This window comes from Rana temporaria, chromosome 4 (genome assembly GCF_905171775.1).
Source record: "Rana temporaria chromosome 4, aRanTem1.1, whole genome shotgun sequence".
Lineage (NCBI taxonomy): Eukaryota > Metazoa > Chordata > Amphibia > Anura > Ranidae > Rana > Rana temporaria.
In genome coordinates, this window is record NC_053492.1 from 440,007,564 (window position 1) to 440,034,988 (window position 27,425).

The window sequence follows — 27,425 nt, forward strand, 5'->3', positions numbered from 1 at the left end:
GCACAGTGCTCTTGACTGTGGTCTGAAGAGGCCTGCAATGCCACGCACAGTGCTCTGGACGGTGGCTGTAATGCTACACAGTGTTCTGAACGGTAGTCTGAGGAGGCCTGTAATGCTGCACAGTGCTCTGGATGGTGGTACGAGAGGTCTGTAATGCTTGCACAGTGCTCTGGATGGTGGTATGAGAGAGGCCTGTAATGCTGTACAGTGCTGGATGGTGGTAAGAGGTCTGAGGGATGGACTGTAATGTACAGTGCTCTGGATGCCAGGGGTCATGGGAGGCCTGTAATGTACACATTGCTCTGGACGGTGGTCTGACTCTGAAAGGCCTGTAATACTGCACAGTGTCGGATGGTTGTCTGAGGGGAGGCCTGTAATTGTAATGTACACGCTCACAGTGCTCTCTGCTCAGGATGGTCGTCGTCAGGAGTGGGACTGGTGCACAGTGCTGCTCTGGACAATCGTCTGAGGACTCGGACGCCTGTAATGCTGGCTACACAGCCTGCTAACTGCTGCTAAGCAAAGCACACTACAGACTGGAATTGCTTGCTTACTGGGAGCAGAAGCAGGCAGGCTCAGTGGAAACCAGACATTCACAAGGGTAAAGGTCCCTGCCTCACAATTTTGTTTCTTTTGCGTTCGTTAACTAAAATTGATTTTCGTCATAGTTTTTGTCAGTGGACGAAGATGTTTTGTTTTCGTCACTGTAAAAAGGCCTGTAAAAAGGAAAATTTTGACTAAAATGTTTTCGTTGAGGAAATTAACACTGCTCTGAAGGGCTGAACTTGGGTTTGGAGGTTGAAGCTTGGGTAGAGCATTTAGGTGTTATGTTTAACAGGGGTGGAGGCTCCTGAGAAGGGGGTGTTTGGGATCTTCTGCCGTGGAATTAAAACCCTCCTGTAACATCTTTATGAATTGGTCAAGTGCCTCCCCAAACTGACATTTTCCTTCAAAAGGCTTATGTGTGAGGCATCTTTTACAGGCAACTTTAGCTGTCGGGGCTTTTAGGGCCATTCTGTAAGTTTATATAGCATTCACACAAAAAGCAGAACAGAAGGAAACTGTTGAAAGATAAGTTCACTTAAATAAAAATAAATAAAATTTTTTGCAGGTTAAAAATATGTGCATTTATCATTTTTCTTTCTTAGGAGCCCATAAAGCATTGCACCCATGATCAACAGATCGCAGTTGCAATGTCTTGCTTCTTCAGACTGTCAGTACAGCTATCTGCCCCTACCTCCCATAAGTCAAACAGTTAATGAGGTCTAGGAAGATCAATGAGCTCACCAGTGCCATCGCAGTTCACTGAAAACAACAAGCTGTCTGCCTTGGTAGAAGATGGTACTTGTAGTTATTTCATTCACAAAACTCTGTGAATAAATGACATGGTTGTGTGGGCAGAGCCCCGCATGGCTGTGCCGTTTTCAAATCGTGACAGTCGGAGAATGGAGAGGATCCCACCCCTGCTGTCATAATGGGGGATCAGATTAGGGTTAAGGTGCTTTAGTAACATGCTACATCTTAATTATAAGAGCAACATATTACTAAAGCAAAACTAAAGGCCCATACACACGATCAGAAAATTATACAAAAAATACCGCTTTTGAAGCGATTGTACAATAATCTGATCACACAGCTATCGAGAGCTGATCAGGACAGAGCATCCAATATTATACAATCAGACAAGCACAAATTATTTTCTCGTACGATACCAGATACGATACACATTCACTACAACACATTACATCACTTCCCAATTTTTACTAATTTTTAATTTGACGTACGAGAATTTTCAGAACTTTAATCAACTCTTAATTTTCGATATGAGATTAGCACACATACAAATTACTGTATTTATCAGCGTATAACACACAGTTTTTTCCCCTAAAAATGGGGGGCAAATCACGGGTGTGTGTTATATGCCAATAGTGTACCTTAAAAGGGAAGGAGGGGGACAAACTCAGCCAGAATTTATGAGCCGTCATCTCCTGTTTGGCTCTCACTCTGCAATCACGCCACACACACAGTCCAGCCTTCGCCACTGGCATTGGACCAGTGTTCTGTCTATCACAGGAGCTGGTCCAATGCCGATGGCGGAGGCAGGAATGTGTGTGTGTGACTGCCGAGTGAGAGCCGAACAGGAAATGACGGCTCTGTGATTTCCTGCACTGTCCAGGCTGCATAGATGGTGAGGTTGCAGATGAACATTGAAGCTAAAAAGGGGCATTGATCAGGCTGCATTTATGAGATGGGCGTTGATCAGGCTGCATTGATGAGATGGGCATTGATCAGGCTGCATTGATCAGGCTGCATTGGTGAGATGTGCCGCAGATGGGCATTGATCAGGCTGCATTGAGGCTGCAGATGGGCACTAAACAGGCTGCATTGATGGGCATTGACCCTGATTTTAATTCAATGTCGTTTATTTTAACCACTTGAGATCCGCGCTATAGACAAAATACGTCCGCAGCGCGGCTCTCAAGTGCCAAGTGGCCGTTTAAACACAGCCTTTTATGTGCATTACCCGCGCGCGCCACTGGGTGGCACGCGGCGGGTAAAAACTGTCCCGGCACATCGCCGAAGACCCGATGCGTGTACCTGGCGGCCGCGATGTCTGCCGGGTACGCGCGATCGTCGGTGACACGGCAGGTGACAGCAGGGACGTGGAGCTCTGTGTGTAAACACAGAGCTCCACGTCCTGTCAGGGAGAGAGGAGACCGATCTGTGTCTCTTGTACATAGAGACACAGCATCGGTCACCTCCCCCAGTCACCCCCCTCCCCCCACACAGTTAGAACACACCCAGGCTACACAGTTAACCCCTTCCTCACCCCCTAGTGTTAACCCCTTCCCTGCCAGTCACATTTATACAGTAATTAGTGCATTTTTATAGCACTGTCGCTGTATAAATGTGAATGGCGCCAAATTTGTGTCAAAAGTGTCCGATACGTCCGCCGCAATATCCCAGTCCCAATAAAAATCGCAGATCGCCGCCATTACTAGTAAAAAAAAAATAATAAAAAAAATCATAATTCTGTTCCCCATTTTGTAGGCGCTATAACTTTTGCGCAAACCAGTCGCTTATTGCGATTTTTTTTTTTTTTTTTTTTTTACAAAAATACGTCAAAATACGTATCGGCCTTAACTGAGAAAAAAAAGAGTTTTTTAAAAAAAAAATTGGGATATTTATTATAGCAACAAGTAAAAAAAAAATATATATTTTTTTTAAATTGTCGCTCTTTTTTTGTTTATAGCGCAAAAAATAAAAACCGCAGAGGTGATCAAATACCACCAAAAGAAAGCTCTATTTGTGAGGAAAAAAGGACGCCAATTTTGTTTGGGAGCCACGTCGCACGACCGCGCAATTGTCAGTTAAAGCGACGCAGTGCCGGAAGCTGAAATTTCGCCTGGGAACGAAGGGGGTTTATGTGCCCAGTAAGCAAGTGGTTAAAAATACGTTTTCTTCCTGAAACGTCCCTCTTAAAATGTAGGTGCGTGTTATACGCCGATAAATATGGTAAATAAATGGACGATCATTCATTATATAAGTTCATTGTGTGTACCAGGCATTATCCTTTAAAGCACAATCCTGGAATACAGGGTTTGACATATTGAAATTGCGAGGGCTAGTTGCAGGACTAGACCTGCCGAAGAAAAGACAGCCTTTAAGGGCCCTTTCACACAGGGCGGTCCTCGCACACTGTGCAGGGACCGCCCTGTCTTTTCTCCGCTCTCCCCTATGGGGGATCGGATGAACACGGACCGTATGTCCATGTTCATCCGATCCGCAGACGGAAGAAAAAATAGGGTTTTCTTCCGTCCGCAAAATCGGATCTTTGCGGAGGCGGGTGATTACGTGTGTCAGCGGATGTTTATCCGCCGACACCCGCAATCACATAGGGACCAATGTAAGTCCCTTTTTCATCCGCAAACGGATGGATGAAAAAGCGGACATACGGTCCCGCACGTCTGAAAGGGGCCTAAGAGTGTCTCAAACTTTCCATCTGCATAATCAGTGAAAGAAGAAACATTTTGAATAGGTACAGTGAGATGTTTGCTTAAAGCGGGGGTTCACCCAAAAATAAACTCTTTTACATTAGCTACATCCCTCCAGCATACTGCTAACATCTGCAGTATGCTGTTTGTTTGTTTTTTTGTACTTATCGTTATACGAGCCCTTGTTATCCGGCTCCGAGCGGGGGATTACTTCCGGGTATAGGCGTTCCTAAGCCTTCCGAAAATACCCTAAGTCACACTCGGGTGTTTACGGCGCCTGCGCAGTCAGCTCTACACGGCAGGCGCAGGCGCCGTAAACGCCCGAGTGTGACTTCGGGTTTTTTCGGAAAGCGTGACGCGCCTTAGCAGCCATCAATCAACTCCTCTTCGCTTAGAAACGCCCATTCCCCGCAGGATTCCCCGCTCGGAGCCGGAAAACAAAGGCTCATATAACGATAAGTACAAGGGAAAAGAAAACAGCATACTGCAGATGTTAGCAGTATGCTACAGCTAATGTCAAAAGGTGGATTTTTGGGTGAACCTCCGCTTTAAGACCAGAAAAAAACACTGTTTGGTGAACTCTTTTTTCCAGTGGACAGAGTTTGGTAAAGATTTGGGAGTAATGAAATTCCTTCTGAGAATCCAATCATCCTAGATTGCACATTCTATCTGTTCATGAACAGGAAATATCTTTGAGTTTTACAAGTCTCTTTGTACCCAAAGGGGCTGACACACCGGAAAATCAAGCAGTGAGCATTTCCTACTTCTATCAGAAATCCAGCAGGGGGCATGTAACACCACTACTCAGCATAAATACATGCATCTTTGCCAACTATAGGGCTGATTAACTAAAGAAGTTGAGAATATTTACTCAAAATATTCTGTAAATATTATTTTAATTATTCAATCATATAAGAAGCATCTGAGGCGGTTATTGACAGTAAACAGGAATACATCCAGGGTGCTGGAAGTACATAATCACTAAAGGGTGGAATGAATATGGGTGAAATTATTTTGCATGCCTTATTTCAATAGAAGCCATTTCACTAAACTTAGCACTGAAGCAAAATGGATGCACACAAAGATTCGCCTGTAAATTAACATGCATTAAATGCACATCCGCCATGCAGATTTTGAGACTTTATCAATAACTAGTTTCAGGTGTTAGCATGTCTACAGACATGTAGACTGCATGTCCATAATGGACAGATAGAAAAATTATGGATTTTACAAACTGTTCGTAAATTTACTGACAGTTGGCAACTCTGGTCACATTTTGTCGCTTCTGGCTTCATTCATCAGGAGGCCGAAGGGATGTTTACTAATCTTCCTCCACTCTTGCCACTTGACACCCACCATAGCTGTCCACCATATATACTAAAAAGTAGACCATTGGCTGATGAAATGTAAACAGACAGGTTATAGCCACCAAGAGTCTGTTTACAGGGCTATGCTGCAGCCAATGTATGCCTTACCTTATATGTACTCTTTAAGTGTATGTGTAGCCAACATTTTATTCATAGCTTTGGACAGGGTAGGAAAGAATTGCCATTTTTATGTATGATGTTTTAGCCCTGACTGGGATGATGGGGAAAGAGGTCCTGAGAGTGGCCAGGTTCTGTGATGGTCTATGTCAATGGAAACAACAAGCATTTGTAAACTTATGAGGGTCACAATCTCTCTTAAGCCTCAGTGTGGTTGGGGGAGCACACATGGTGTCTGCTTATACTTCTTAACCGCTTGCCAACCAGCCGCCGTATAACAGGTTGGCTCTGCTGGGCGAGATCACTTAGCTCTACGTCACCACGCCGAGCAGCCAATAGGGGGGCACGCGCGCCGCTGGAGGCGTGCAGGCGCGCCCCACGCTTGCCTCTGACGCCAACGCGCGTGCCCGGCCGGCGCAATCACGGCCGGGCACCCGCGATCACTCGTTACAGAGCGAGAACCGGGAGCTGTGTGTGTAAATGCACAACTCCTGGTCCTGTCAGGGGGAGAAATGCCTGATTGTCTGTTCATACAATGTATGAACAGCGATCAGTCATTTCCCCTAGTCAGTCCACCCCCCCCCCTTCAGTTAGAACACACCCAGGGAACATACTTAACCTCTTCCTTGCCCCCTAGCGATAACCCCTTCCCTGCCAGTGGCATTTTTATAGTAATCAATGCATTTTTATAGCACTGATCGCTATAAAAATGCCAATGGTCCCAAAAATGGGTCAAAAGTGTCCGAAGTGTCCGCCATGATGTCGCAGTACTGATAAAAATCGCTGATCGCCGCCATTACTAGTAAAAAAAAAATATATTAATAAAAATGCCATAAAACTATCCCCTATTTTGTAAACGCTATAACCTTTGCGCAAACCAATCAATAAAAGCTTATTGCGATTTTTTTTTTACGAAAAATATGTAGAAGAATACGTATCGGCTTAAACTGAGGAAAAAAATTTTTTTTATATATTTTTGGGGGATATTTATTATAGCAAAAAGTAAAAAATATTATTTTTTTTCAAAAATGTCGCTCTATTTTTGTTTATAGCGCAAAAAATAAAAACCGCAGAGGTGATCAAATACCACCAAAAGAAAGCTTTATTTGTGGGGAAAAATGGGGGGGGGGTGGGGACGCCAATTTTGTTTGGGAGCCACGTCGCACGACCGCGCAATTGTCAGTTAAAGCGACGCAGTGCCGAATCGCAAAAAGTGGCCTGGTCTTTGACCAGCAATATGGTCCAGGGCTTAAAGGGGTTGTAAAGGAAATTATTTTTTTTTCATAATAAGCATCCTTTACCTGCAGACATTCCTCTTTTCACTTCCTCATTGTTCGTTTTTGCTCAGAAGTTGCTCTATTTCTTCTCTGTTTTGTTCACTTCCTGCTTGTCTGATTTTACTGACCACCGTGACGGGAGGGTTTACTGCGGTGGTCAGTAACGGGTTCGCCCCCTCCTGGGAACTACATCTGTGTGGCTGGACGCTCTCTACATGTTAGAAACTTCAAGGAGGTGTGAATTACTGGGCGTGCCGCAATGCATACTGGGAAATGTAGTTCTTATATGAACGAACAATGCAAACCAGGAAGTGAATGAGAGAACAGAAACTAGAATGGCGGAGGTGATATGGATGATGGAATTTAATAGATATTTACTGTTTTTTTTAACAGAATCATTACACTATTCTGTCTGTCTACCTTGCAGACATTAATTTTAGGCAAAAATTTTTTTTCCTTTACAACTCCTTTTTTAAGTGGTTAAACTTGAAGAGGAAGATTACAACTTTCTTGGCATTCTCTCTTGCTTAATATGAATCCACTTGTGGAAGTTACTCATGAATGACATTGTGAATTTTTGTTTTCATTTCAATGATTATATTTTTTCATTTCACTTGTTTTAAGCGCTGCAATGTTTTATTTAAGCATGTATACATCATACTGGGCAGATGACCCAGGGAGGCTGGAAATCAGCAAAGTAGATATTGCTGTTCAGTGATCTCCACTAGCTCCCATGCTGAGCAGCTGGGCTAATGCATTTTGAATACAGGAGGTCGGCCACTCAGCACAGGAGCCATTCAGAGATCAAAAATCTGGTGCAGCTCTGCAAAGAAATCAGCTTCCATTGTTTTTTTTGTTTTTTTGTCAAAGCTTAACCTCCCTGGCGGTATGATCATTTCAGATTTTAGGTGCTGAAGCGGTACAATTATTTTGCATGGAAATTTGGCGTTTTATACTGTAGGCCTGTAATTCTTAGAAACAACTCAATTAAATCTGTCCAAACAAGAGTCTAGTAGACATCCCGGGTATGATAAAGTTTGAAAAACAAAATCATAAATTATAATATAATAAATAACTATAAATAATTATAACAAATAATAATGTAGTTATAATAAAAATTATTCAATAATGTAATCAAATCAAAAACACTGAAATTTGCTTAGTTGCAGAATTGTCGCTGTCATTACTTTTATTTTTTTATGATGAATTTCCCCACAAATCGCTATCGCTCAATTCTGCAAGTGATTATAATTTATTATCGCTGTTTTCTAGCTGTTCCAAAATCACTTTTGACATAAAGGGACAATTTTTGGTTGCTATGGACAATCTACAGTTCGCAGGCAGAAAGAACAGTTTTTATTATATAAAAGTACATGTAGGACACTGGGCAGACCACTAGGGACAAGGGGGGGTGTGTATTTTTTACATACAGTACTGTAATCTATAATATTACAGTATACTGTATGTAATGTGTTTATTAACTTTTTTGAATTTGGCGCTGTTCTCCACCCCCGTGCGTCGTAACGTCGCATGGAACGGAGATCGGCGGCACACAGGACACGCTCGCTCACACAGCGGGGAGGCATCGCAGGATCCAGGGACAAGGTAAGTAACTTGTGCCTGTGGATGCTGCGAGGCGAGCCCGAGTTTGGCTCAGGGTTACCGATCACAGCTCAAAGATCTCAGCCCGAGCCAGACTCGGGAAATACCACCAGCCAGATTAAAAGAACACGCTGAAGTTAGAAGCCGATTGGCTACCATGCACAGCTGCACCAGATTTTGCACTCTACAGTTTTAGTTACTCAACCCCACCATGTCTAGAATTATCCTTTAAATATCTGGCCTAAAATGTGCATTCTAAAATTGCATTAAAAAAAAAGACACCACTCTGTTAGTGAATGGGTTAAAGGGGATGGGACAGTCATGTATCTTTAGTAACAGAATGACATTACATCTGGGTATACACAGAATGCAGCATAATATATTCAAAGTTCCATCTCACCTTGAGAATTCTTTGTGCAAAATTCCGAACCACCGTGATGAAAGCCTCCACTTTTCCCAAAACACATTTTCTTGTTAATGTAGAGAAAAAGCAATAGGAGGAATACAATGGACACACCAACTGCTGAGAGAAAACCGACAGCCTCAGGAGACACTGATAGAAAAAAAACAAAAATGATTTTTTTTAAAACAACCAAAGAAGTCATTCTTTTTTCACAAAGTATCTGTAATTAATGATGCTAAATTGGAGAGGAGCAGCGGCATGCAGGTTGTTTTAGGCCTGCATACCTACACATAGCATGGTCTTATTTACTGAGAATTAGGCACTATGAAAATTCAAGCAATCAGGGTTGTAGGTTGCTGGACAAATCTACACACACACACACACTGTATATATATATATATATATATATATATATATATATATATATATATATATATATACACACACCGTATTAATCGGGGTATTGCGCGCACCCCTAAAGTGAACCCGCATTCCTGTTAAAAAAAAAAGATTTTAGTACTTACCGTTTTGGTGTCTTGCGCGGTGTCCATCGGCGGCCTCGTCGGGTCCGGCGTCCGTCTGCGGCTTCGGTGGTGTCCTCCTCGTCGGGTCCAGCGTCCTTCTGCGGTGTCCTGCCCGCTCGATCCCCGCGCTGAATTTGAACTATTGCGCCGGCATATACCGAGCGCAGTACACTCGTGTATAGTCGGGCAGGCTCGGCTCCTCTCGCGGTCAAGTCCTGTGCGTCCTGTACGTCCAGGACGTGACTGCGAGAGAAGCAGAGCCTGCCCGGCTATACACGAGTGTACTGCATTCGGTATATGCCGGCGCAATAGTTCAAACTCGGCGCGGGAAGCGGGTATTAACGTATATCGCGCACCCACGATTTTGCCCTGAATTTCAGGGCAAAGGTGCGCGGTATACGCCGATAAATACGGTATATTATATATATATATATATATATATACATACACACACACACACACACCACACACACACATATATACATATACACACACATATATATATACACACACACACACACACACACACAAAAAGAAATTTGCAGTTCACCAGTTTTCACATCAATTCACTTGTGATTGTTTAGCATTTTATTTACAGAGATGGATTTGGGTCAATGCTAACATGTTGAGGGGAATTTTTCAGAACTGGAGCAGCTGTAAATGGCAACCAATCAGCTTCTAACTTCAGATTGTTCAGCTAAGCTTTGAAAATTGCAGATAGAAGCTGGATGGTTGCCATGCAAAACTTCTCCATATTATTGCTGCTCCAGTTTTGATAAATTACCTTTTGCATCTTCATAAAGCATGGGTTGTGGTGGTTAGCACTCTTTAGGATGCTGATATCAAGGGTTCAACCATTATACAAGGACGCTTGGGGCACTCTTGCCTTGAAATTATGGTGTCAAGGGTTCAGCCATTATACAAGGCCACTCTGCAGGGATTTTGTGCATAGGTTCCACTAGGTGCATTGTTTTCCTCCCATAACTAACGAATATAGTGCATCCACAAAGTATTCACAGCGCTTCACTTTTTCCACAGTTTGCTATGTTCCTACCTTATTCCAAAATTGACCAAAGGGATTGTAAAGGACATTTTTTTTTCATAATAAGCATCCTTTACCTGCAGACATTCCTCTTTTCACTTCCTCATTGTTCGTTTTTGCTCAGAAGTTGCTCTATTTCTTCTCTGTTCTGTTCACTTCCTGCTTGTCTGATTTTACTCACCACCGTGATGGGAGGCTTTACTGCGGTGGTCAGTGATGTGCTCACCCCCTCCTGGGAACTACATCTGTGCGGCAGGACGCTCTCTACATGTTAGAGACTTCAAGGAGGTGTGAATTACTGGGCATGCCGCAATGCATACTGGGAAATGTAGTTCTTACATGAACAAGCGCCGCAAACCAGGAAGTGAATGAGAGAACAGAAACTAGAATGCCGGAGGTGATATAGATGAAGGAATTTAATAGGTATTTACTCGTTTTTTAACAGTCATTACACTATTCTGTCTGTCTACCTTGCAGACATTAATTTTAGGCAAAACATTTTTTTCCTTTAGTGACCCTTTAAGTTCACTATTTTCCTCAAAATTCTACAACCAATACCCCATAATGACAACATGAAAGAAGTTTTTTTGCAGATTTATTAAAAAGGAAAACAACCCTATGGGGGTAATTTACGAAAGGCAAATCCACTTTGCACTACAGGTACAGTGCAGTTGCTGTAAATCTGAGGGGTAGATCTGAAATGGGGGGAAGCTCTGCTGATTTTATCATCCAATCATGTGCCAGCTAAAATGCTGTTTTCTATTTTCCTTGCATGTCCCCCTCGGCTCTACAGTGACTGCACTTCCAAGTGCACTTGTAGTGCAAAGTGGATTTGCCTTTAGTAAACCCACTTATGTATATGAAGTATACACAGCCTTTGCTCAATACTTTGTTGAAGCCCCTTTGGCACCAATTACACCCTATTTTTGAGTATGATGCTACAAGATTTGCACACCAATTTTTGGACAGTTTCTCCCACTCTTCTTTGCAGGACCTCTCAAGCTCAATCAGGTTGGATGGGGTGCTTGGTGCACAGCCATTTGCAGATCTCTCCAGAGATTATCAATCAGGTTCAAGTCAGGTCTATGGCCGGGCCACTCAAGGACATTCACAAAGTTGTCTCCTTTGTTATCTTGGCTGTGTGCTTTGGGTCGTTGTCCTGTTGAAAGATGAACTTTCAACGCATTCTGAGGTTCAGAGCGCTCTGAAACAGGTTTTCATCAAAGATTTCTCTGTACATTGGTGCATTCATCTTTCCCTCAATCCTGACTAGTTTCCTCCAGACATGACGCTTGCCATTCAGGCCAAAGAGCACAATCTTTGTTAATCAGACCAGAGAATTTTGTTTTTCATGGTCTGAGAGTCTTTCGGGTGCCCTTTGGAAAAATCTAGGCGGGCTGTCATGTGCCTTTTACTGAGGAGTGGGTTCTTTCTAGTCACTCTACCATACAGGCCTGATTGGTGGAGTGCTGCAGAGATGGTTCTTCTTCTGGAATGTTCTCCTCTCTCCACAGAGAACTGCTGGAGCTCTTTCAGAGTGACCATTGGATTCTTGGTCATCTCTCTGACTAAGACCCTTCTCCCCCAATCGTTTGGCTGAGTGGCCCAATTTAGGAAGAGTCCTGGTAGTTCCAAACTTCTTTCATTTACTGATGATGGAGGCCTCTGTGCTCATTGGGACCTTCAATGCTGCAGACATTTTTCTGTACCACGATGCAATCCTGTCTCAGAGGTCTACAGACAATTCCTTGGACTTCATGGCTTGGTTTGTGCTCCGACATTCACTGTGGGACTCCTATATACACACACAGGTGTGTGCCTTTCCAAATCATGTCCAATCAAACTGAATTTATCACAGGTGGACTCCAATCAAGTTGTAGAAACATCTCAAGGATGATCAGTGGAAACAGGATGCACCTGAGCTCAATTTTGAGTGTCATGGCAAAGGCTGTGAATACTTATGTACATGGGATTTTTTATTTTTAAGAAATTTGCAAAGACTTTAAACATATTTCACGTTGTCATTATGGGGTATTGTTTGTAGAATTTTGAGGAAAATAATGAATGTAATTGTGATTGTGGCTAGGAACCTGCACAATATGCTCCTGTTATTGTCCAGTGTTAAGTCCACAGCCAGCCCCTTCTGGCCATTTAAACTGCCTGATTCATTTCTTTAATGCCTTTGCCTTGGTCAACATATCTAGAGACTCTCTGCTGTGTTCCTGTTGAAGACTTGCCTGACTGATGTCCCTTCTGGTTCCCGATCCTGTCTGCTGCCTCTGACTATGCTGATCTCTAGCTTCCTGATTTCTTGGCTTGTTTTGACTACCCGATTTGGCTACCGAACCCTGGTTATGTTTTGACTATGTTTATCAGTTGTACCATTTTTACCATTTAATTAAAAGGTGTGATTTTTACTGCATTTTCTGTCTCCGTCTGATTCATGTTTCCTGACATGGGCACAGTGGTTCCCCTGCAGATACCTACATTAATTCAAGGCATAGGGCCAGATAATCAGTGGATCGCCCTTCAACACACTAGCTCCATGTGGTGCAGTAAAATGCATTTTTACTCTTCATTGCTTATTAGAGAAAGAGCCTTTAAGGCCCCTTTCACACGGGGCGGATCAGTAATGATCCGCCTCCGTATGTTCCGTAAGCTCAGCGGGGATCGTTCAGTTGATCCCCGCTGAGCCGGCGGATGACAGGTCGGTCTGTCTTTTCTCCGCTCTCCCCTATGGGGGGATCGGATGAACACGGACCGTATGTCCGTGTTCATCCGATCCGCTCTGCAGACGGAAGAAAAAAAATAGGGTTTTCTTCGGTCTGCAAAATCGGATCTTTGCGGAGGCGGACAATTACGGGTGTCAGCGGATGTTCATCCGCTGACACCCGCAATCACATCGGGACCAATGTATGTCCCTTTTTCATCCGCAAACGGATGGATGAAAAAGCGGACATACGGTCCGCACGTGTGAAAGTGGCCTAAGAGGAAGGGACATCTCAGTTCTAAAATCACAGGAGATAAAACAAAGACTGACTGGATTCCACTTATAAGTGAACTATCCCTTATCAGTGGATTGACCCTTTAGGAAAAACAGCATGCTTGATATTTGTTTATTACAGGTACTTATATAATGCTGTAAATTTACACAGCACTTAAGTATATATTATACATTCACAACAGTCCCTGCTTCCTAGGAGCTTACAATCTAAGGTCCCTAACTCTGGGGCCAATTTAGACAGGAGAAAATTAACCTGCCAGCATGTCTTTGGCGGGTGGGAGGAATTTGGAGTACACGAAAAAAAAAAAACACGCAGGCAAATGAACATGCAAACTCCAGGCAGGTAGTGCAATGGTTGGGAGTTGAACTGGCGACCCTAGTGATGCCAGGCAGAAGTACTAACCACTTAGTCGATGTGCTGCCCTTAATATCTAGATACAAATATGTGTTTTAAATATGTATACAATTAAATGGCCATCTAACAAGGTTGCAGCCAGAATGATGGCGGAGTGAATGGAAAAAACTACAGATTTTACACGCTTTACAAAAGGAAAAAAAAAACACTGTTAAAAGCTGCCATATAAATTAGAGGACAATTAAGGCATATTTCTTAAACGCTATCATTATATTACCTGTACTCTATGACATACTCTACCATTAAAAGCAATTATGTACTTGTTATTTGAAAAGATAGTTGGCGGATAAAGGTTGTCCCAGAAAACCATTTGTGATAATTACACACTGTGATACATTACATGGAACTGCCAATAAATGGGTATAACTGGCTTTTAAAGAATTGACTATAGGCTTCTTTTACATTATTCTTCACACTGTTTTTGACTATTTCAAAAATATCAGGCTAATGGAGTTAAGAAGTGGCCCTGAATATCTGTATTTAAAAATATTTTAGGTTTTCTTAAATAATCACTGGCATTGAAAGCAAGTTAAGATTGATGTCCATCAGACATGGCAATATCCAATGCCGCCTCCATTTTTTTGTGCAGCTCTGCAATAAGTCTACACAGAAAATGATCTGTTTTAGGCCCCGTACACACGACCAAACATGTATGCTGAAACTGGTCCGCGGGCCAGTTTCAGCATACATGTTCGGTCGTGTGTGGGCGCGAGCGGGCCGAATTCCAGCAAACATTTGCCCGCCGGGCCTTTTCCCAGCGGGCAAATATTCCTGGACGTGTTTTAAAACCGTCCGCTGGAATCCTGCCCGCTCGGACATGTACGGTCGTCAGTACAGACCTACCGTACATGTCCAGGCGCCCGCCGTCCCTCGCATGCGTCGAATGACTTTGACGCATGCGTGGAAGCCTTTAAATGGCAGGCCCGCCCACGTCTCCGCGTCATCGCCGCGGTGACGACGCGGACACGCCCCGCGTATTGTTTACGCGCGGACTTCTGTACGATGGTGTGTACAACCATCGTACAGAAGCCCTCTGGCAGACATGTACGGTGAAAACGGTCTGACGGACCGCTTTCACCGTACATGTTTGTTCGTGTGTACCCGGCCTAACAGTTCCTCCTGGTCTTTGCACCAGTGATTCATTGTGGGAAAACATCTAATTGAAAGCTGCACTACAAATGAGGAAATTTTACTTATAGGAGTTGTAAAGGCAGAAGTTTTTTTCATCTTAATGCATTCTATATATTCGGATAAAAAAAACCTTGTGTGTAGCAGCCTCCTCAGCACCCCCTAATTACTTACCCGAGCTCTCTCCAGCGATGTCCACAAGTGCCTTAGCCATCCAGGAACACTCCTCCTGAGACACAGCAGCGGCGCTATTGGCTCCCGTGGCTGTCAAAGTCAGTTAGCCAATCACAGGAGAGAGGGGGCAGGGCCAGGTCGGGGCTCCATGTCTGAATGGACACAGGGAGCTGTGACTCAGCTTAGGTGCCCCCATAGGAAGCCGCTTGCTGTGGGGGCACCGAACAGGAGGGAGGGTACAGGAGCAGCGAAGAGGGACCGAGAAGAGGAGGATCCGGGCTGCTCTGTGCAAAACCATTTCACAGAGCAGGTAAGTATAACATGTTTGTTATTTTATTTTTTTGAAAACAAGCCTTTACAATCACTTTAAGGTGACCCAGTCAGGACAGCACCTGTGTGTTTCTAGCCCCCAGCCACTGAAGATAATGGACACTTACAGGTTTATCAAAGACCTACTCCTTCTGCCCTAGGCTGTGGTTTCTCCTGCTGGCTTGTCACTCACTACAGTATTTGAAACTCTGTCTTCAGATATATGTATACATTCAGGAAAATGTTTAATGAAACCAGATAATTAATATTTCAAATGACAGGTCCCCTTTAAATTACTTACTATAATCTGAGCAAGCAGCTTGGTGGTGGTGATAGGGTTGTCGAGTAGTTTGAATCAGAGGGCTAAGCAGGATGGTTAAATATAATTATGCATTCATTTTCTCCTCCCCCGCAGCATACACTCTGCCACCACTCCCCCACACTCTCCATTTAGCACCCACCTGCTCTCTAACATTGCAGTGCCTAAGTGGCCAGTATATAACCCTGTGCAAGTTTCAATTTTAACAGGAAAATCTCAATCTGTCAAGGTATATTATCAAGACAAAAGTTTGTGGACACCTATCACTCCTAGAATATGGTCAAAAATATGTGGCTACCCCTCCAAAATAATGGGCACAATTTAATAAAGGTTATTGCATGTGTTAGGATGGTCACACGACCTCTTAACTCATGCAATAATGAAAATGTAAATTCACTATTGCTTGCATGAAGTATTTAGCGCCAACATCAAAAAAGTTCACCAAATACCGCATAAAAAGGTGTTAAAGTCTATTTATAGAAGGAAATAAAAAAATGGAGGAATTAAGTACTGATCCAAGCTAGCGAAAACCAAAGTTGCGCTCATAAGTTTAAATTTATGATTTCTTGGCCATTTTTCACAGAATATGAATGATAAACACAAACTTTTCTTTCACTCATGGTTAGTGTTTGGCTGAAGCCATTTATTATCAATCAACTGTGTTTACTCTTTTTAAATCATAATGACAACAGAAACTACTCAAATGACCCTGATCAAAAGTTTACATACCCCTTTTCTTAATACCGTGTATTGCCCCCTTTAACATTAATTACAGCTTGAAGTCTTTTGTGGTATTTGTGGATGAGGCTCTTTATCCTCTCAGATGGTAAAGCTGCCCATTCCTCTTGGCAAAAAGCCTCCAGTTCATGTAAATTCTTGCGCTGCCTTGCATGAACGGCACGTTTGAGATCTTCCCAGAGTGGCTCAATGATATTGAGGTCAGGAGACTCCACTCCAGAACCTTAACTTTATTCAGCTGTAGCTAATGATAGGTAGACTTGGCCTTGTGTTTTGGATCATTGTCATACTGGAATGTCCAAGCACGTCCTATGTGCAGCTTCCTGGCTGATGAATGTAAATGATCCTCCAGTATTTTTTGATAACATACTGCATTCATCTTACCATCAATTTTGACCAAATTTCCTGTGCTTTTGTAGCTCACACATCCCCAAAACATCAGTGATCCACCACCATGTTTCACAGTATGCCTTGTTGACTCCTCTCCAAATGTAGTGTTTATGGTTGTGGCCAAAAAGCTAAATTTTGGTTTCATCACTCCAAATGACTTTGTGCCAGAAGGTTTGAGGCTTGTCTCTGTGAGGTTTGGCATATTGTAAGTGGGATACGTTGTGGCATTTGCGTAGTAATGTCTTTCTTCTGGCTACTCGACCATACAGCCCATCTTTCTTCAAGTGCCTCCTTATTGTGCATCTTGAAACAGCCACACCACATGTTTTCAGAGAGTCCTGTATTTCACCTGGAGTTATTTGTGGGTTTTTCTTTGCATCCCAAACAATTTTCCTGGCAGTTGTGGCTGAAATTTTAGTTGGTCTACCTGACCGTGGTTTGGTTCCAACAGAACCCATCATTTACCACTTCTTGATTAGAGTTTGAACACTACTGATTTGCATTCTCAATTCCTTGGATATCTTTTTATATCCCTTTCCTGTTTTATACAGTTCAACTACCTTTTCCCGCAGATCCTTTGACAATTCTTTTGCTTTCCCCATGACTCAGAATCCAGAAACGTCAGTGCAGCACTGGATGAATGATGCAAAGGTCTGTCAGGAGTCCAGAAACTCATTGACCTTTTATATACACACACACACACACACTAATGACAAGCAAACAGATCGCAGGTTAGGCTGGTTACCTAATAGCCATTCAAACACATGTGTGTCAACATGTGTGCATGTTATCAGGCCAAAATTTATCAGGGTATGTAAACTTTTGATCAGGGTCATTTGGGTAGTTTCTGTTGTCATTACGATTTAAAAATAGTAAACACAGTTGATTGATAATAAATGGCTTCAGCCAAACACTAACCATGAGTGAAAGAAAAGATGTTGTGGTATTAAAGCGGTTTTAAACCCGCATATACATTCTTTTTTTTTTTTTTACACCTGCAAGGTAAAAGCCATAATGAGCTAGTATGCACCGCATATTAGCTCATTATGAAATACTTACCTCGGAACGAGGTGTAGGGAACTTACCTGGTCCACGTCGAGCGAGATGTCATCTTGACTCGGCGTGTCTTCCGGGTATCGCCGCTCCAGCGCTGCGATTGGCTGGAGCGGCGATGACGTCACTCCCGCGCATGCGCGCGGGAGATTTCATTCCAGCAAGGGCGCCCGGCCCTTCAGCCGAGGATCCACCTGCGCATGCGCCACTGCAATCAGCGGCGCATTGCGAGGGAAATATCTCCTAAACCGTACAGGTTTAGGAGATATTCTTTATACCTACAGGTAAGCCTTATTATAGGCTTACCTGTAGGCAAAAGTAAAAAATGTGGGTTTACAACCACTTTAATATACTCTGAAAAATGGCCAAAACATCATAAATTCTGCCAGGGTATGTAAACTTATCAGAACATCTGTATGTGATAAGTATGGCAATGGTCAGACCCAGCGATTCTTAGGAAAGTGCAAGCTGGAGCAGGTGAAAGCTAGATTCCACTCAGGAGTTGTGTCTGGAATTTAAAGTAATGCAGAAGAGGAGGAGGAGATCTAGAGTGGTCCTTTTAAAGGAAAGATGCTTTAAAGCGGTTGTAAACCTTAAATTTGCACTTTTACCTACAGGTAAGCCTATAACAAGGCTTACCTGTAGGTAAAAAGAATATCTCCTAAACCTGCACGGTTTAGGAGATATTCCCCTCGCAATGCGGGCGGCGCATGCGCAGGGGGGATCCACGGCGGAAGATCCGGCAGCCGCCGGACCTTGCCGATTTTTAAATCTCCCGCGCGCATGCGCGGGAGTGACGTCATCGCCGCTCCAGCCAATCACAGCGCTGGAGCGGCGCCGCTCCAGCCAATCACAGCGCTGGAGCGGCGATACCCGGAAGACACGCCGGAGCAAGATGACATCTCGCTCGGCGTGAACCAGGTAAGTGTTGTTCACCTCGTTTTTAGGTAAGTATTTCATAATCAGCTATTATGCGGTGCATACTAGCTGATTATGCATTTTGCCTTGCAGGTAAAAAAAAAAAAAAAAATTATATATGCGGTTTACAACCGCTTTAAGGAGCGCACATTGCTAAATAAATACACAGATGCCGATACCCCTCAGAAGTTTTGGTTTTCCAAAGCCGTAATTATGGAGATGTATACCCAACTCATAGGGTACCCTGAGCCCTCAACCCAGAGAAGCCATGCCATACCAGCCATGGCTAAATTGTTGGCTGCATTACATTTGTTTGAGAAAGCATATCAGACGGTAGCTGGAGAGATAGTGGGAATTTTGCAGGCCTCATTTTCCTGTCTTCTCGACAAACTACTGCATGATTTCTCGGATGCGGTAAAATATTGTTTAGTGAATTGTGACCATTGGGACAGGTGTTTTCAAAGTAGAGTATTGAGTATAGAGAATACTACAATATACTGTACAAAGTCATTATAGACAATTCTGCTTTTCCAGCTTTTTGAAAAGTTTGGGGAAAGCCCTTTTCTGCTTTAGCATGACTGTACACCTTTATACAAAGCCAGCTCCATAAAGACATGGGGGGGGGGGGGGTTATTTACTAAAGGCAAATCCACTTTGCACTACAAGTACAACTTGAAATTGCACTGAAAGTGCACATGGAAGTGCAGTCACTGTAGATCTGAGGGGGACATGCTAGGAAAAAAAAAACAACAGCATTTTAGCTTGCATATGATTGAATGATAAAATCAGCAGAGCTTCCCCTGATTTTAGATCTACCCCTCAGATTTCCAGCGACTGCACTTCCAAGTGCACTTTCAGTGCAATTTAAAGTGTTGTTTGCACTTATAGTGCAAAGTGGATTTGCCTTTCGTAAATAACCCCCATGGTTTCATAAGTTTGGTCTGAAGCATCTCGAGTGACCTACACAGAAACCTGACCTCAACCATGCTGAACACCACTGGGATAAATGGCACGCTGATTGCGAGCCAGGTCTTCTTGTCCAAAATTAGTGCCTGACCTCGTATATGCTCCTTCAGGTGAATGGGAACAACTTTGCACAGAATCGTATGGAAAGCTTTCACAGAAGAGTGTGGGCTGTTAGAGCTGCACAGGCACAAATCCATAATAAAGTCCATGGTTTTGGAATGGGATGTCCAACATTCTCATATAGGTGTGATGGTCAGGTGGCTAAAAAGTACATATTGCAGAATGAACCAGTTATTTTGAAAAGCACATGTTATTTTTATTTGCTAAAAAGACCCTTTAGTTGTCAATGCAGGACAAAAGTAACAGGGCAATCTAACTTCCCCCACTCCACAGCAGCACAGACATTTCCTGCTCTGTTCTACTGTCAGAAAAAAGCTGTAAGTAAACTCTGAGCCAACCTGTCAGGCCCTGTACACACGTCCGAGAAACTCGACGGGCAAAACACATCGTTTTACTCGTCGAGTTCTTTGTGAAGCTGCCGAGGATCTCGGCGAGACAAGTTTTCCCGTTGACTAACGAGGAAATAGAGAACATGTTCTCTATTTGGCCCGACGAGATCCTCGTCGGTTTCCTCGGCCGAAAGTGTACAGACGACCGGGTTTCTCGGCAGAATACGGCTCCCATCGAGTTTCTGGCTGAATTCTGCCGAGAAACTCGGTCGTGTGTACGGGGCCTTAGAGTTTACTGGAAGAGTGCTCTCACCCTGCCCACATGTGATAGCGCTTAAACAATCACCAGCTACCAATGAGGTTACATGAGAGAAGGGGAATTAGTCACGTGCTTCCTCATTCCTGGATATGCCAGATACTCATCGAGGCTACATTTACACTTGAGCTGGGCGTCTTCAGGGTTTTTTTCCAAGCATTTTTTTTTTGTTTTTTTTAGCAGATCTGCAAATATTATAGGCGTTTTTCATTTTGGCGATTTGCTGTGGCCTAATGACACAAAGGTGTGGAGTGATGCCAGAAAAGGGAAGAGAAACTGCTGTTTGAGCTGAAAACACCAGAAAAAAAAAAGTAGCTTTTGTAAGCGTCATGTGTTTTTACTACAAAACGCTCAAATATGAACAGGGGCCATTGAAATGAATGGGATGTTGCATTCCTGAGCGTTGAACTTCAAGCTGAAAAACACTCAAGTTTGAACTGGGTCTCAATCATCTATAGCAAGGCTGTTCTCAAAATCATAGGAGGGAGTAATATAGAACTATGGATGCGATCATAAAAGACGGAAAACATACAGCAACAAAGAAAATGTCCATCTGAAATTGGCCCACTGCCAATCTGTGGAGATCTATCTGTATCCTTTGAGGTTTAGAGGTTGGGCTTTCATTTAAGAGCCCAAGAGGCTTCAGAGTGGGCACATTCAATGGACAGAGCATAGAACTACAAGGGCTGGTCCGGGATCTGTTTGTCAGCTTATAATGCACTCCCACAGATTGCCGACACAAATTCTGGCCATTTTAAACAGAGCATATGGAGAGAAAATGTGTAATCAGGTATTATCTAATGAAATCCACATTAAATAGATCATAAGATCAAGGGATACAGACTGCCAAAGTTATTTGTAAATTATGACTTTTTATATAAAAGTCAAGCTATTGGTCAGTGAGGCTGCTCCTCAATTAAAGAACTAATAAGAAGGGACAAGGTCAAACTTAAAGGAAAAAGTCAATGGCCCGGATTCACATACATTAGCGCATATTTATGCCGGCGTAGCGTATCCAATATACCCTACGCCGACGTAGCGCAGAGAGGCAAGCACCAAATTCAACAAGCACTTGCCTCCCAAACTGCGCTGGGTTCCCTCGGCGTAAGCCGTCGTAGGTGGAAGTGGGCGTGAGCCATGCTAATGAGGCGTGACCCCATGCAAATGATGGGCCGAGCGTCATACAAGTACTTCAAACGAACGGCGCATGCGCCGTCCCATGGACAAAACCCAGTGCGCATGCTCAGAATTGTGTCGGAACAACTGCCTAAGATACGTTGAATTACTGCCTACGACGTGAACGTAACCTACGCCTAGCCATATTCACGTACTACGGAAAATTTGACGGCTGTGTTCCCTGGTCCATACCTTAGCATGAGTTGCGCCTCCTATATGGGGAATAACTTTACGCCGGACTTACAACTTACGCAAACCTCGTATATTATGCGCCGGGCGCAACTACATTCGTGAATCGACGTATCTCCCTCATTTCCATATTTGAATAGGAAATCAATGGGAGCGCCCCTTGCGGCCAGCGTAAATATGCGCCCACGATACGCCGGCGTAGGAAAGTTACGTCGGTCGGATGAACCCTTTTTTCAGGCGTATCTTGGTTTCAGAGTACGGCGCATAGATACGATGGCGCATATTTACACTTACTCGGCGTATCTCGAGATACGTCGGCGTAAGTGCTTTGTGAATCCGGGCCAATATTTTTAGACAAATTTAGCTACCTATACTTCTGGATCTATTTATCATTTGGTCGTCATGGCTTACCCAGGTCAGTGACAGGTTTGGGAAACATATACAAAGTAAGAGCCGTTCACACAGGGGCAGCACGACTTGCCGAGCGACTCGGCAAGGCGATCTGCCCACGACTTCAGAGGTGACTTGCAAAATGACCTCTGTATTGAAGTGAATGCAAGTCGCCCTGAAGTCGTCCCAAAGTAGTACAGGAACCTTTTTCTAAGTCGGAGCGACTTGAGTCGCTCCTATTATAACGGTTCCATAGTACAGAATGGAGCACGACTTGTCAGGCAGCTAAGTCGACTGATGAGTTGCGCCTGTGTGAACCGGCTCTAAGGGGGAAATTGTATTTATTTTTTGCAATCCTTCATAACAAAGTATTCTTTTGTGAGAATTTAGTTTACAATAAAACTGAACTTTGGAGAAAACAAAAAAAAAACGACCCCTGTACTTCAAGGGTAAATTCTAATTTATATCTAGGATGCGGGTAAAAGGGCCTTTTATTTATGTAATCTTTTACTCCCTCAGGCTTCCTGCAGCCCCTTCTCTAAGGCACCCAAATTGGGGTTCACAGGCACTCTGATGTCATCAACTACAATACAGGGCCAATAACCCTGCATTGAACATGAGTAAGCCAAGGGCCCGTCCGCAACCCCAAGTGTCTGGGAAAAGAGTTGAGCTCCAGCTGCTGAGGCAGCGAGGGATTAGGTAAGAAGTCATGTTTCCTGGTACCCTAGACATAAAGGAGCATTTAACACTTCCATTGCAGGGGAAGTAACACCGCAAGGGTAGTGTTTTTCTCCACCATGGAGTTCACCTTGAGGCTGGGTTCACACTGCTGCGACGGCAAAGTCATACGACTTTGCCCTGTGACTTCCTTTCCGATGCTTGGATGCTATTTAGGAGCATGTACAATGGCTGGAATCGCACCCAAGTCAGACCAATGTAGTGCTGGAGCCTTTTCTAAAGTCAGAGCGACTTGTTTAGTATCCGTTAAGAAGGCTCTCATAGGGAAACATTGAATTTGACATATCATGCGACCTGGGGTCTCACAAGTCAGATCCCATGTCACAGCAGTGCAAACCGAGCCTTGAGCATGAATTGGAATTCCATTCTAGGATGTACAGATCACAGAAAGCAAGTAAAGTAGAACAATAACCACATTAAAATGACATTCAGGTTACAAGTCAAAATGTATATTAACTGAAAACAGACTTTAGTGTCAATTTAACAGAATTCATGTATTACGTATATAACATTTCAGGAGAGTATCAGAACGGTATTAACAGTTCTATTGTGAGGAGCATCTTCTCTAAAAACGTGAGCAACTTCCTGTCCAGTAAACATACTTGGGGGTCTTATTTTGCAGATAACATAATGAAACAAGCATTAACAAATGTCAAATAGCTCGGATTGTGTATAGGTATGAGGACTGTACATATATAGTTAAACACTATTAGAAGATAAAGTAAGTTTGCAAGAGATCACAAATTATCACAAAGATCAAAACCTACATAGTAAAAAAAAAAAAAGAAGCTAAGAAGAGTATTTGTTATGAAATGCACACAGCAATACAGTACAGCCAGTCCTTACCTGTGAATCCTCTCTACCCCGATGATATCATGTCAAATCATCAGTTTTATAATAAAAGTTGTAAGTATTATTAGAATATAATAGGAAATCCAGACTGTGTTTTCTACCACCGCGATATCTCCATGTACCCCATCACTAAGCGTACTACCAAGCGATTCTTTGTAAACCATATGGCTGCCTGCCTATATGTCAATGAAGCTTTAATTATTGATATAATTGCTGCAATACTATCTGACTGATGTGCAAATAAGGAAGTCACGTGGGAACCCGAGAGCGCACATTACAGACAGCCGGCATCCAGTTTGTCTCAGCTGTATTTTTTAGCAGTTTGGCTTGTCAGCTTGCTATATTTTACCATTGTTACATATAGTGCAATGCAATCTGCCAGCACAATGAGAATGAGAATGTATTGTTCTCAGCAATGCCAAGGAAAACCACATTTCCCACAAAACATGAGGATGGTCTTTTAAGCTTTTAGCTCACTAGGGAAAAACCTTCTACAAGGTTGTAATATATTGTAAAATGTAATATATTGCAGCTTACCTGCGGTTGCATTCACTTTATTTTGCAGGCTTTTTTTCCTTAAAAGAGGTATTAACCACTTAAAGTGGTTGTAAAGGTAAATTTTATTTTTTCCTAAATAGCTTCCTTTACCTTAGTGCAGTCCTCCTTCACTTACCTCATCCTTCCATTTTTCTTTCAAATGTCCTTATTTCTTCTGAGAAATCTTCACTTCCTGTTCTTTTGTCTGTAACTACACACAGTAATGTGAGGCTTTCTCCCTGGTGTGGAGTGTCGTGCTCGCCCCCTCCCTTGGACTACAGGAGAGTCAGGACATTCTCTACATTGCAGATAGAGAAAAGAGCTGTGTGTTAGTGGGCATCATGAATGTCCCGTAGTCCAAGGGAGGGGGCAAGCACGACACTCCACATCAGGGGGAAAGCCTTGCATTACTGTGTGGAGTTAGGCCTCGTACACACAACCGTTTTCCTCGACAGAATCCATCAAGAAACTTGGTGGCAGAGCTTTTGTGTGTATGTTTTTCGTCGAGAAAACTGTTGTGGAACTCGACGAGAAAAAAGGAGTTCTTTTTTTCCTCATAGGGAGTCTCAATTTCCTCATCGTGTTTCCCGTCGGGCTGGTTTACGACGAGAAACACGTTCGTGTGTATGCTTAGAAACCCGAGCATGCTCAGAATAAAGTATGAGACGGGAGCGCACCTTCGGTAAAAGTAGGGTTTGTAATGGAGATAGCACATTCGTCACGCTGTAACTGACTGAAAAGCACGAATCATCTCTCACCAAACTTTTACTTAACACGCGGTAACATGAGATTAGCAAAAGCAGCCCCAAGGGTGGTGCCAGTGGAATCAAACTTCCCCTTTATAGTGCCGTTGTATGTGTTGTACGTCACCGCGTTTGAGAACGAGGAGATTTTGTCTTGACAGTGTGTACGCAAAAAAAGCTTGTCAAGATTCTCGACAAGTCTAACAAGGAACTCATCGATGTTTCATTTACGACGAGTTCCTTGGTCGTGTGTACGAGGCCTAACAGACAGAAGAACAGGAAGTGAGGATTTCTCAGAAGAAATAAGGACATTTAAAAGCAAAATGGAAGGATGAGGTAAGTGAAGGAGGACTGCACTAAGGTAAAGGAAGCTATTTAGGGAAACAAATTGTACCTTTACACCCCCTTTAAAAAGGACCAGGCCTTGTTGTTTACAAGTTAAAACTATTATTTTTTTGCTAGAAAATTACCTTAGAACCCCCAAAGATTATTAGCCAGATTCACGTAGAGCCGCCTATCTTTAGGTCGGCATAGCGCATCCCATTTGCACAACGCCGACGTAAGATAGTGAGGCAAGTACTGTATTCACAAAGCACTTGCCTCCTAAGTTACATCGGCGTAGCGCAAATGGCCCGGCGTAACCCCGCCTAATTCAAAATAGGCAGGTAGAGGGCGTGTTGTATGGCAATGAATTCACGATTCATTACCATACATGTAAATAAAGCGCCGATCGTACAGCGCATGCGCGCACATGCTTAGTATCACGTCGCAAATACACCTTGCTTTCGACGTGAACGTAACCTATGCCGAGCCCCATTCTGAATCGCCTTACGCAAACAACGTAAACGACGTGAAATTCGACGGCTGTCCCGACGTCCATACTTAACATTGGCTGCGCCATCTTTTTGGTGGTTTATCTTTACGCCTGAAAACGCCTTACGTAAACGGTGTATTTTACTGCGACGGGCGTGCGTACGTTCATGAATAGGTGTATCTTGCTAATTTGCATATTCTCGGCGTGAATCGCCGTACGTGCCCCTAGCGGCCAGCGTAAATATGCAGCTAAGATACGACCGGCGTAAGTCTCCTACGCCATTGTATCTTAGCAACAGAGAAGCGTATGTCAATTTGAGCATACGCTTAAAGATACGACGGCGCGGATTCGGACTTACGACGGCGTATCTATAGTCTTTATGAATCTAGCTATATATATTTTTTTCATACACCCAAGAGAATAAAATGGCGGTCGTTGCAATACTTTATGCCACACCGTATTTGCGCAGCGGTCTTACAAGCGCAATCGTTTTGGAAAAATTACACTTTTTTTAATTAGAAGCCCAATTTTTTTCCATATTGAGAAAGTAAATTGATACCCAACAAGTCACGCTTCAAAATTGCGCTCGCTCGTGGAATGGCAACAAAACGTTGACCCTTAGGCGATGTTTCAAGAAATTTGTACAGGTTACAAGTTTTGAGAGAGGTATTGGGCTCGAATTTTTGCTCTTGCTCCAACGATCAAGGCGATCCAAAAATGTTGGGTTACTTTTTTATTCCTATTACAAGTAATGTAAACATCACTTATAATAGAACTAAAGCATGAAAGGACCTTTTTAATGTGAGATCTGGGGCCAAAAAGACCTCAGATCTCACATTTACACTTAAAAGCAAAGAAAAAAAAATCCCCTTTAAGACCATTAGGCGGAAGTGACGTTTGACGTCACTTCTGTCATCCAATGGTATGGAGCAGAGTGGGGGGCCATCATTCCCTCACTCAGCTCCATGCTTCAGAGAGGAACGGACCGGATCGTCTCCGGCAAGTGGCGATCACAGAACTTATTCTCTCTGGAGAAGAGACGCTTGAGGGGGATATGATTTAGAATTTACAAATACCGTACTGGTGACCCCACAATAGGGATAAAACTTTTTTGCGGAAGGGAGTTTAACAAGACATGTGGCCAAGAGAAAAGAGGTTTAAAGGAGTTGTAAACCCTCATGTTTTTTCACCTTAATGCATCCTATGAAAAAAACACCTGACAGTTACCGGCCGCCCCACCCCCACCGTTTTACTTACCTGAGCCCTGGAAAGTCCCGTGTCGAGAACGCGATTGATGTTTCCACAGGGTTCTCGGCTCTTCAATGGATAGATTGATAGCAGCGTAGACATTGGCTCCCACTGCTGTCAATCAAATCCAATGATGTGGAGTTCCGGGGGCGGGGCCAAGTCCTTGGGAGCATGCCCGCAAGGTAACCCCTTTGGGAGAGCGCTTCTGAAGCGGGAGGAGCCAAGAGAGCCA

At 43.4% G+C, this 27,425-nt stretch overlaps 1 protein-coding gene across 2 annotated transcripts in view; it reads right to left on the bottom strand.

Annotated features, from left to right (window-relative positions):
• The window catches only part of SYT14 (synaptotagmin 14), a 278,830-nt gene that overhangs the window by 182,968 nt on the left and 68,437 nt on the right, over positions 1–27,425 (bottom strand). For both annotated transcript variants that reach the window (XM_040351499.1, XM_040351498.1), the window contains exon 3: positions 8,759–8,911. In XM_040351499.1, the coding sequence (XP_040207433.1) occupies positions 8,759–8,911 (153 nt within the window). The remainder of the gene's footprint in view (positions 1–8,758; positions 8,912–27,425) is intronic.